Below are 12000 nucleotides of genomic sequence, written 5' to 3'. Positions count from 1 at the left end.
ACCCATGATCTCAGTTGCCCTTAATTGCTCACCACCCTTTAAAACACCATGGACTTCTTGAATGTCACACCTTTGAAAATGCAGTTGCCATCTGCCTCTTCACCATTTTGGCCCCAACTTCGATGTCACCTTTTGGGTTGGGTAAGCCTCTGCCCTTGCCCTATGTCTCTAGAATTTCTTTTCTTTGTGCTTCCACGGTGCTAAGTGCACATCTTTGTGGTTGTATTTGCCATGTTGTGTGCAGTTCTTCCCTGCCTCACTGAGGGCAGGGACCTTGCCTCCCTCTTTTTCTCATTCACTGTGCTTATGACATGAGCTGGCATGGAGTCTCTGCCCAACATTGTGACTTAATTTATTATTCATTTGGTCCTCCCAGCAGCTCTGTGAGAAAGGCTAACATGCCAGCCTTAAACTGGGGATCAGGGCATGGACCCAGAGGGGTCAGTTACTTGTCGAAGGTCAGCATGTATGTTACAGAGTCAAGGACGATTTACTGTGAAGTTTTGAGTTTTTTATTTTACATTACAGTTTTCCAAACAGGTATGTTGTTTTGAGGTACAATGTTCATTGAACTAGCTAGCTGCATGTACCTATGTACATGATGACTTTTGAAGGCATAGGACAGTTTAAGGCAATCCATTTCCAGATCAACTTGCATAATCACTTACCTAAAATTGACTAGCCTATGATCAAGGAGGGCATCATGCTGGTTCAGCTGTCCCACCTCCCCTTTCACAATGGCCTTTCTCCCACTGCACATAAAAGGGCAGACCATTCACCCATTTGTTGTCTTTCCTGAGGTACACTGCTGTAACACAGAAAACCTCCAGGCCTTGTAACAAAGGAACAATTAGAAATATCCATGGTGTTGAGAAATGAATAAACTTAGGGATTTCTACTTCTTAGCTTTCACAAAATTGCAGGGGACCCTAATCAAACGGTTAACTGATGATTTAAAATTTTTAAAATTTATGATGGATTATATCTGGACTTTGGCTGTGTAACTCAGATTTCAAAGAATCAAGTTACATCATAAAACTCCTTCCATTTCAACATACAAGTTTCCTCTGCTGTCCAAAAGTAGAGCATTCCTGTGAAACCTTTGGTCAGCTGAAATGCATCAAGTGAAGAAATGATTACCCTAGAACACATCTTGCTAATGGATGCACAAAATAAATCAAGATAAAGCACAGATGCTCACAGACACAGTTCAAAGCTATGGTGGCATGCTGCTGAGATGTTGAGAGTAGTTCCAGGGAAGGAGCTTGGCATTTCCACTCTTGCTGCTCTGGGTGCGAGCTGCTTGTACAAGAGCTTGCTACAGAACAAATGCTGATGATATTTTTGCTTCTTTTTGTAAAAGCGAAAACCCTCTTGGGATTTCTTTCAGTTAGTAAAAACAGGTACTAAGGTAGGTGTTTCGTAAAGCAAAGTAGTGTAAAGCAAATTTTTGAAAAGTGGGGGAAACCTGTACTTACTTTTACATAAAAGGTTACTCAGTATTGGAATTAAAAAAACCCCAAGATAGGAATAGAATTGATGCTGGACCATATCACTTTCTAGCAATATGTAATAGTCATTCATGGATAAATGAACTAATTAAAAAACCCTTATACATCTCATTAAGATATACATGCCCAGATAAAAATTTGTATTTTATATTTAATAATTTTCATTAAAAACTATAATGTTTCCATTGTTTGTGTAATCATCATAGTTGTGTTAACTCAATTTAGAAGAAAAGTAACAATTAGATCTTTATGGCTTAATAATCTTAGAGTCAATTCTTATTACTTGTGGTAGTTATTTCTGCAGAGTCACTGCAAATACTAAATTAGTAACTACTGAGCCATTGTTCCTGGGAAAATACAGGGTTAGTTTCTTTGAGACTCTGGTCCCAACATTTCATCAACCAATCAATAAATAATCTTGTTTTAGTTATATTTCTATTTAATGACAGATATTTCTTACAAATAATGACATGCAGTATTTCTTTACAATAAAACACTATTTCAGTCACAGCATTATATAACATAGTCTACTGTAATGGTCCTAGTTTAACTTTCTTGCTCAGTAATACACAGTACACATATATAGTGCTCACATACACACACACAGTAAATATGTGTGCTGTATAGTATAGTAATGCAAGAAAGCCCTGAAAAAAGCATTAAGCAAAGTTTAAACATTTAAAATTTTATGAACACATTAACTAAAACCTTGCTGTTGATGGAGATGTGGGATGTGTGATGGGGCAGTACACAGTGGGTTAAACCTCTTGACCTTGACTTGCCCAATGAAAACGGAGGGAGAGTGGGGGAACTTACTTGGCAGACAGGAAAGGCATCCATGAGGGTAGGATGTGAGATCTGGCAGTTCTACCTCAGTTTGGTTTCCACAACTTGATGGTATCAGCAACAGTCCCTCCCAAACTGGATTGAAAATTTGCTTCAGCCCTGTCTGCTTGGCTTTTCACCTCAAATCTTTAAGTGTCTTGGCAGAAGGGACAAATGCAGTGGACTTTAGGGGCTTAAATGTGAGGCCGTGTTCAAGCATAGGGTCACATTCTTCCATGTCATTGAAAATTTTTTCCAGAGCAGAATTTCATTCTGCTATTTTGGCTGCTGTGAGAGGGATGATTCTTGGAGTTTTAGGCTGACTTTTATCACCATCCTCATCATTGCTGAATCCAGTGCCATGTTTTACTATTTCTTCCAGGTCTCTGTTGGTGGGTTCTATTTTTTTTTCAAGATTTCCTCCACATCTTTTTCATTCATGTCATTGAAACCTTCTCCACTTATTTGCTGTGCAATATGCATTATGCTTTTGACACTGCACTTTACATTTTCTGTAACACCTTCAAAGCCTTCAAAAGTTTTCATGCAGTCTGGCCTAACATTTCCCCAACAGTTATTTTTTTTTAATTTTAATTTTTAAATACGTCTTTGTTGATTTCAGAGAGATGAGGGGGAAAGAGAGAGAAAAAGAGAGAGAGAGATACATCAATGATGAGAGGGTCATGATTGATTGGCTGCCTCCTGCAAGCCCTTGAATGGGGATTGAACCTGCAACCTGGGCATGTGCCTTTACTGGGAATCGAACTGCGATCTCCTGGATCCTAGGTCAATGCTCAACTGCTGAGCCATGCCCGGCTGGGCTTCCCAACAGTTATTGATAGTAGCTTGCTTGATGCTGTCCCAATATAATCAATAACATTGTGAGTAGTGATGGACTTCCAGTAGTCCATTATGGTGGTCTCCTCATTGGCATCAAGAACCTCAAAAACACTGCTATAAAGCTCCCTGGTATTGTGAGCCTTGAGAGCTTTTATTGTGCCCTAAGTAAGGGAATGGATGAGAGATGTAGTATTTGAGGGCATGAAGAGAAATTCTGTGTCGGGGTGGGCATTTTAGAATTCTTCATGACAATAAACTGGAACATTATCCAAAATTAACAAAACCCTGAAGGCAAACTGGGATGAAGCAGTTGTGGAACCAATCCCAAAATATTTCAGACTCCATCCATGCTTTTTTGTTTCACCTCCAATGAACTGACTGGCATATGGTTCAAGTTTTTTCTTTGCCAGCGCTTGTGGGTTTTGTGCTGTGTACCATTAGGGGTTTGCACTTAAAGTCGCCCCTGGCATTGGCACATAATAGCAAGATTGCCAGGTGTTTGCATGATTTAAAGCCAGGGGCTTTGGAAGCCATTTGTATTACATAGGTTCGTTTCCCAACATTTTTATAAAACAAGCCTGTCTCATCAGCATTGAAAACCTCCCTTTTCATGTATAATGCTCAGCAGATATTTTGAAAATTCTTCTGCAGCCTCCTGATCTGAAGGACCTGCTTTGCTTGCAAATTTAGTATTTTTCATGTGGTATCACCTTTTGTGAGCCAGCCTGCACTAGCTGAGAAAGGTTTAACATTTTCTTGATCCTGGGTAACATGATTGTATATTTCTTTGGCCTTTAGCCTCACAACAACACTATCCACTATACTCTTTTTATTGGTTGTCATCTCATGAATCCACAAATTTAGCTGCTTTTCCATCTTTTCCATAGCTGCATCATGCACTATGGATGTTAATTTAGCACTTTCCAGAGCAGCCTCATATACAGGTTAGTGAATCTCCTCTTCCTTTTCATGGATATAACGTACTGTTGATTCATTAACATTGAATTCATAGCCAACAGTATTATAACTCAGGCCTGAATGAAGCTTATCTAACAAGTATTTTCTCTGTAAGGCACATTACAGACTTCATGCGAGTAGGAACAGTAGGCAGTGCTTTAGTACTACTACGTTTGGGGGCCATTTAAAACAGTAAAATCAACATAAAGCACAAAAATGTGAAAAATGTGACACTAGTAGACTGTGGAAAGGACATCTGCTTATATTATGAGCTAAAACAAGATGGTGCAGAGCATGGCCTTGTTCAGCTGGGAATATGTGCATAAAGCAATTCAAATTTTTTGCTGTTATGCACACGTCCGTAAATGACTGAGAAAGTATCATAGGTACTGATTTTGGGGTTAACACATACATTTTATCTAGTAGGCCAAGTTGCAAATAAAGAATTAGTGAATGAGGATTAACTGTATTTGTATGGGTCTCTTGCAAAAACTGTGATCAGTAACATTTTCAAGCATAAATATGTATCACTTTATTTTTGTTTGATTTTTAAATCTTCACCTGAGGATATTTTTTCCATTGCTTTTCAGAGAGAGTGGAAGGGAGAGAGAGAGAAAGAGAAACATCAATGTGAGAAAGACACATGCCTCCTGCACTTGCCCCAACCAGGGCCGGGAATCAAGCCTGCAACCAAGGTATGTGCCCTTGGCTGGAATCAAACCCAAGACCCTTCAGTCCGCAGGCGGATGCTGTAACCACTGAGCCAAACCGGCTAGGGCAATATATATCACTTTAGAATACAATTTTTGTGGGGGAAGTGGAAAGGAAATGAATTAAAGGAGAAAGAAATTAATGTGAAATTTTTGACTTTTAAAGAAGAACATGTGCGTAAGTTTTTTTCTAGATGGAGAATGGGTATTATAGCTATTGTATTTTCTATTGGATATGTTTTTTAAAAATGTTTGTTTAGTTTTAAAATGTCATCAGGGTGTCAGAAATTAATACTTTGCAACTATTTAACATTAAGAAGACTTTGGATGTTAACTACACATTTGGTACATAGATTTTCAAAATTCTTTTAGGGAGAGGAGCAAAATGAATTAAGAGGCAGCTTTGATTTTGCTGTTCTATTCTACAGTCTACAAAAACAAATGTTCATTTTGGAGGGAAATATATTGGCACTTTCTTCAAAGAATTTTTAAATTGTAGGGGAAGAAAAATCTCATTTCCTCTCATTTCACACCTCTCAGTGTGCTGGTTTTGTTTTGATTTGTAATTGTAAAAGACCTGAGCACTTTGAGTTGAAACCACAGAGATACCTAATGGGATGTCCTGATTTCCCCCTAGAAGACAGTACAAAAAGGCCTTGAGTGTCCTCAAAAAATGCTAGAAATTTGGATGATGATTTAGTGTAACTACCAAAACTTAAAGTCTTCATATACAGTTCAGAACACCACAACAAAAAGCTCTTCTGATGTCTCTGGCTTCTCCCTTGACTGTTTTGTGTAACTGGTGCTGTTCCTGGTTTCCTTCATGTTTCTTGCCTTGGGAGACTGTCAGTAATTACTTACATGTGTGCCTGGTGGCCCTCACAGTTCTACCTAGGACCAAGGATCAGGCAGTCCGCAGGAGCCCGCCTCGCTGCTCTTCACCTGTGGTGGAGGCTGCATTCGCCACTATTTCTCCCCAGGCTATTTTGGTTAATCGTTCATGAAGCACATGGTCTGTATTTGGGAAAAGAAACATTGCGCTGTAATTCCAACCTGCATAATGTATGTTGCAAATTATTTTAAACCATGCGTTAGAATGCTAGCTCCACTCTCCCCCGAGTCCCGGGCGGGGAAGAACTGAAGAAACACAAGGTTCTTCCCAGCCCGTTGGGGTTGCTCAAGCCGCCGAGGCCGAGCTCACCCGGGCTGCTCCGGGCCTGGCGGGCTGCGTCCCAGGGGCTGCGTCTGAAGTGCAGCACCAGGTGTTTGGAGGGCGCGCGTGGGCCGGGCCAGGTGGGCCGAGTCTGTGGATGGGCACCGGGCACCGGGCGCCGGGAGGAGGTGGCTGCGCGGGGGCTGGGCCAGGTGGGCCCAGTCGGAGGATGAGGACCAGGTACCGAGAAGAGGAGGCCGCGCGTGGGGCCAGGTGGGCCGCGTGTGCGAGGTCCAGGTGCAGGACCGGAAGAGGGCGCGCGGGGGCCCGTCCGGCGCTCGGTCTGAAGACGTCACTTCCGGCTCCCGTGCAGTTCCTGGTGAGGGCAGGGGCCTGAGATTGGTGCAGCCCGGAGGAAGGAAAGAGGGTGAGGAGCGGCAGTGCCTGAGCGGTGAGCGCCGGGGGCGGCCGGGGGCGCTGCGGGCCGCCGGGTTCGCCCGCCCGGATTCGCCCTCCGGAGCCTCCCGCCGGGGCCGCCGCGGGTTCGCCTCGGGGCGCGCCCGCGGCCTCCCCGCTTTGCTCAGCGTCTGTGCTCTGTATTGCAGGTTTACCCGGAGCCCCGGAGCGAGAGCGAGTGCCTGAGCAACATCCGCGAGTTTCTGCGAGGCTGCGGGGCCTCCCTGCGCCTGGAGGTGAGCGGGTGGGGACGCGCGGCTGGCGGAGCAGGTGTCGCGGGCGTTGGCAGGGGCTCGGGGGACCCCTGGGTCGGCGAGAGGCTGCCGGGGTCACGGCCCGGAGCCAGGGCACCCGGAGACCCGGCGCGCGGGCTGCTCGGGGGTGTGAACGCGGTCCCAGGGCGGGGAGGAGCCACTGTACGGAGCCCGAAACTTTGCTCTCTGTCTGCAATGAGGAAAAGTGGTTCCAGTAGCTTGTGGTGCAGGTGATACACATTTTCGACAACTGCGTGTCACGGTGCGAGCTGATGCCTTGGCGCTTGCCTCAGCTTTGCTGCTTTTAGGGCTTCTCCGACGACCGCATCCAGGCCTGGGTCAGCGCGCCAGAATCCCCAGGAGGTAATGAGGCAAAGCCAGGCAGAAATAAAATGGGCCCCAACTTCTTGTGTGTTTTCTTTCCAGAAATTAGGTGGTTTGTACTCTCACATTTGGTGTTTAGATTAGAGACATACTAACTTATGTCTTGGTTAGCACACTGGACGGTGTGTCTTTTTCATGTTGCTTAAGGTTTTTTCACTAAATACAGCTTTTCAGGGGAAGCTGCAAACTTCTCTTTTTCATCTTATTTTAACATGTGATTTGTCTTAATCTTGAGGTAGTGCTTTAGATCCAGAAATCTAGCTTTTTACTTCAGAATTAAAGACTGATGTGACTGTAGTTAGTTCTGTGCTTAAATCTTATATTTTCTGCCTTCTCTACCACACGCTTAGCCTTTGTTTCCTTATCTGAAAAGTGAGTGTGATACTGAACTCTTAGATAACTGTGAAAGCATCTCTGACAGAACCTGTTATGTAAGATGCACCCATAAAGATTTTCTTAGTGAAGGACAAACTCTTAGTGTAGGTTTCTTGGGGAAAAAAGCTAGAAGTCATTCACTATGAGGGGAGGTTATAAGGAAAGCTTATCTGTTATTTGAAATCACACACGTAGGGATTCATAGAGATCAAAATATTGTTTTTATGAATGATTGTAAACGGAGATATTTTATTGTTGGGAGTGTTTGATGACTGCGAGGAAATCATGTACAGATAAGTGAGGATGCTTAGTGGAGATTCTAAAGACATGGGCTGTTGTTTCAGAAGGGCCTTTTCCTCCTCTGGATGGGCTTTATTGTTTTATCATTGAATTTCCTTATTGGGCTGTCATGATCTGTTTTGCTTGTAGCAATTTTTGCTTTTTCTTAACCTTTGTTGTGGAATTTTATTATCCTCTTTAAACTAATGAGTTTTGTTTATAGTAAATTTGAAACTCAGTTTGCACATTAAGGTTATAATCTGATAACTTTAGTGAAAGATGTTTTAAGAAATGAGTTTTAAAAAAAGGTAAGTGTTAAAACCCCTTATCCTTAGTTTTCCAAAGGTTGCTGTTGAAATGTCATGTAGTGACTCTTTTTTATAACTGAGAGTTTATTTAAAGATATTTTAGAAAAGAGTTTGTTTACTAACATATCCTAAGCATCTAAACAGTGCTTGGCACATAGTAGACCTTCAATGAATATTTGTAATTGATTGAGTAGCTTGAAGTTTAGTTGATAGCAAATTTTTATTTTTTAAGGTAAAGGGAAATGATGAATTATTTCATGCTGTTTTTAAAGAGTAAATACTACTTTCATTAAACTTAAAATAGAAGCATATTTTGTTAGCATTCTATCAAGGGTCATTTGTAAGTCACACTTTTAAAAGTCCTAATTACATTAGAGATAATAAAAATAAAAAAGCAATAAAAAACCTCATAAATTGTTTGTCACTCAGATTTTTATGAACTTACCCTGAAAGAGGAGTTTGTATGGATCAAACAGGTATCTAGGCTTGTTCTCATCTGTGGTTTGAAGGGACAGGCCTGTTCCTAGAAGATGGCCTTGCACTTGGACCACAGTGCAGCAGTTTCCCAGTGATTTTATTTTCCTTCACATCTTTTTTGGTCATTTATTTAATTTTTTTCTATCACCGTTTACCCCTCCATACCCTCTTCCACCTCCACCCCCTACCCCTAGTGATTTTAAAGAAAAATATGTTGAAAGGGAGTGAGGAGGGAAGGACCTTGACACTTTTGAAATGCATTCTAGGTTTTACACATATTTTCACACAATTCTGGAAGACAAGAAACCTTTTGAAATTACACAAAACTTAAAACTGACCACATGAATTGTAGATTAGTTTTTGTATAGTTATGAGTGTCAAGGTGCTTTTTTCCAGGAGTTTGTTTAGACTGACTTCTTTGTAACAGACTGTCTGTTTTTGGTATGTGCATTTGCTTGTTTACCACCATTTTAAACTATCCTAAGATTTTTTTAAAGGAAAAGAGGAACTGAGCATCATGATTACTTTATTAGTTAATTCATTGCATACACATCTTAATTAGCTGTAGAAAATCAGGTATTATCCCCCAATGAGTTGTTCTTATTATCAAAGGAGTTTTAATTTTAAAGGAATATTGTACAGTTTGTGTTTATTGTTAGGACAGTGCAGGAAAGAGAGAAATGTAAGAAAAAAACAAAGTTTTTGCCCGGCCAGGCGTGGCTCAGCCGTTCAGCTTTGACCTAGGATCCAGGTAATCAGGATTTGATTCCCCGTCAGGGCACATGCCCGGGTTGCGGGCTTGATCCCCAGTCGGGGGTGTGCAGAAGGCAGCCGATCAATGACTCTCTCATCATTGACGTTTCTCTCTCTCTCTCTCTCTCTCTCTCTCTCTCTCTCTCTCTCTCTCTCTCTCTCTCTCTCTCTTTCTCTCTTTCTCTCTTTCTCCCTCTCCCTCCCTCCCTCCCTCTCCCCCTCCCCCTCTCTCCTTTCCTCTCTCTGAAATCAATACAGATATATTTAAAAAAAAAAGTTTTATAATGCTACATCTAGAGATAACCGGTGTTAAAATTATGGTTTCAGTCTTTTTTTCTCCCTTTACATATATGTAAATATATTTTAAATTAACCATGACAACATAGCACACATAATGTTTTTGTAAATGCTTTAGCTTAATGTAGTGTGAATGTTAGATATTTGTCTACTTATTTTTAAAAGGGTGTTTCATAGTTCCTAGTGGTAATTCTCATTTTTGGATATAGAAGTTATTTCTGATTTTTCACTAGTGTAAACATTGAACTGTGCGATGGACATTTCTGTAAAAAATCCTTCATCATTGATTACCTTTTAAGAAGAAATTCCCTGATAGGGCACTGCTAGGTCAAAAGTAGGAGCTTTTAAAGGTTTTGAACACCTCCTGCCAAATTGTTTCCAGAGACATTTTTATCAATGTGCCTTTGCTCAGTACCAGTATATGAGAGCACTCCTTTCCAGTCCTGTGACTGGCTGTACCTGGTATGTTTTCTCGTTCATCCAGGAAGGTGGAAGCCTCTTTGGATAAACATTTTGTTTTTTTTTCTTTGTATTGACAGTGCCTGTATTCCTAGGAACATGGTAAACTAAGGCAAATGTGAGGCACTCAAGATTTCCTGCATTGGACTTTTGAAAGAGGATGTGAAAGAAAAGCTGCTAGAATAGAAAATAAAAGTTGAAAACCTCAGACGTTTGCAATTATCGTCCAGCTTTCTCACAAGTAACCTCTAGTTTGGTGCTGGCCGGAGGTGTTCTGCGGCTGTTCTGTACAAGTGGGAACTCTGGCTAGAAGTGCTTCTTGAGACTGCAAAGGTGATGATTTCTCTTTGTGTGAGAGTGATAATATTTTCACTTTAAGTTGAGAGAGTATGGAAGGGTGTTCAGGTGGACTCTCCAGTATTGTAATCAGCTGGGCTGATTTAGTGATTTAGGGTGAGGTTTTGGGAAAGAAATTCCCTTATGTGTTCCTAAAACACTTCTTCGCTGTGTATTTCTGAAGGACAAACTCTTTTATTTATGATACTTATTTGTGCTAATGTTCAATTCTCTTCTAGATTTTTAGCCAAGGTGATGACTGAGATTTCATCCAAAAGAATATTATTATTATTTTTAAAATATGTCTTTATTGATTTCAGAGAGAGGAAGGGAGAGGGAGAGAGAGAGATTGAAACAATCAATGATGATAGAGTCATTGATCGGCTGCAGCCCGCAACCTGGGCATGTGCCCTGACCAGGAATTGAACCCCAATCTCCTGGATCCTAGGTTGATGCTCAACTGCTGAGCCACGCCTGGCTGGGCCAAAAAAATATTTTAAAATACTATTGATAAAGCTTAGCCCTGGGTGGCGTTGCTCAGTGGTTAGAGCGTCAGCCTGCACACTGATTCTGTCAAGGGCAAGTACCTGGGTTATAGGTTCTATAAGGCAACCAATTGATGTGTCTCTTTCACATTGATGTCCCCCTCCTTCTCTCCTCCTCTCCCCCTCTCCCACCCCCTCCCCCTCCTCCTTTTCCCCTCCCCCTCCTCCTTTTCCCCTCCCCTTCCCTTTCTCTCTCCCTCCCTCTTTCTCCCTCCCACCCCCACTCTCTAAAAATCAATGGAAAAAATATCCTTGGGTGAGGATAACAAAAAAATAAAAAATATAGTAATTAACACATGCTTGTGTAGAAAATTAAAACTTGTTGACACAGGCTTAAGAATTAATTGTTAAAAATATGTTTTTATTAATTTTAGAGTGAGGAAGGGAGAGGGAGAGAGAGAAACATCAGTGAGAGAGGCTGCCTCCTGCATGCCTCTTACTGGGGATGGAGCCTACATTCTGGGCATGTGCCATGATCTGGAATTGAACCAGAGACCTCTTGGTGCATGGACAATGCTCAACCAACTGAGCCACATTGGCTAGGGCAAAGAATTTTAATAAAGACAAAAGTGTATCTATGGTCTTTTCCCTAGGGATGGGATGCCCCACCCAAGTGTTACCTTCATTTTAGATTTAGATAGATAAACTGTATACTGCAGCTTTGCATCGAGGGTGTTTGAGGCCACACAGCAGTCTTGCTTCTTAGCTAGTCATCTTCTGTATTGATTCAGTGGTAAGCTGGAAATGCTAGGTAATGGCATAGTATTTATCGATTGACTTATTGAATAAACTTTTGAAGTCAGTTTATTTGTGCCTTTACCAGAACTTGCCTTTTAAAGAAGTTGAGATAAGTTATATAATTTAGAAAGGGTCATTTGAGAGGTGAAAAGGGTATTCTCTGAACATTTTGTAGGTACTTAAAAGCAAAGAAAGCCAAATTCTGCTCAGATACTGTAATTGTATTTTAATTTTTCCTGGCAAAAAGTGTCTAAGTTGATTCTGTCTTATATCTTCTTTATTTCTTTATCAAACTGTCTTGTAGGGTGAGCATTTGGTCACTTCTGTCTCTAGTCTGCTTTTC

General features: G+C 41.4%; 1 protein-coding gene across 3 annotated transcripts in view; it reads left to right on the top strand.

Moving 5' to 3' along the window:
* ARHGEF7 (Rho guanine nucleotide exchange factor 7) overlaps positions 1-12000 on the top strand; it is a 123764-nt gene that overhangs the window by 22796 nt on the left and 88968 nt on the right. For 2 of the 3 annotated variants that reach the window (XM_087814226.1, XM_087814224.1), the window contains exon 2: positions 6602-6688. The exons of the other annotated variant lie outside the window; for it this stretch is intronic. In XM_087814226.1, coding sequence (XP_087670352.1) covers positions 6602-6688 — 87 coding nt within the window. The remainder of the gene's footprint in view (positions 1-6601; positions 6689-12000) is intronic. 3 annotated transcript variants of the gene reach the window in all.

The sequence above is a fragment of the Miniopterus natalensis genome, chromosome 2, assembly GCF_054644295.1.
Source record: "Miniopterus natalensis isolate mMinNat1 chromosome 2, mMinNat1.hap1, whole genome shotgun sequence".
NCBI lineage: Eukaryota > Metazoa > Chordata > Mammalia > Chiroptera > Miniopteridae > Miniopterus > Miniopterus natalensis.
Note: the sequence above shows the minus strand (reverse complement) of the source record. Positions and strands in the feature narration are given on the sequence as shown.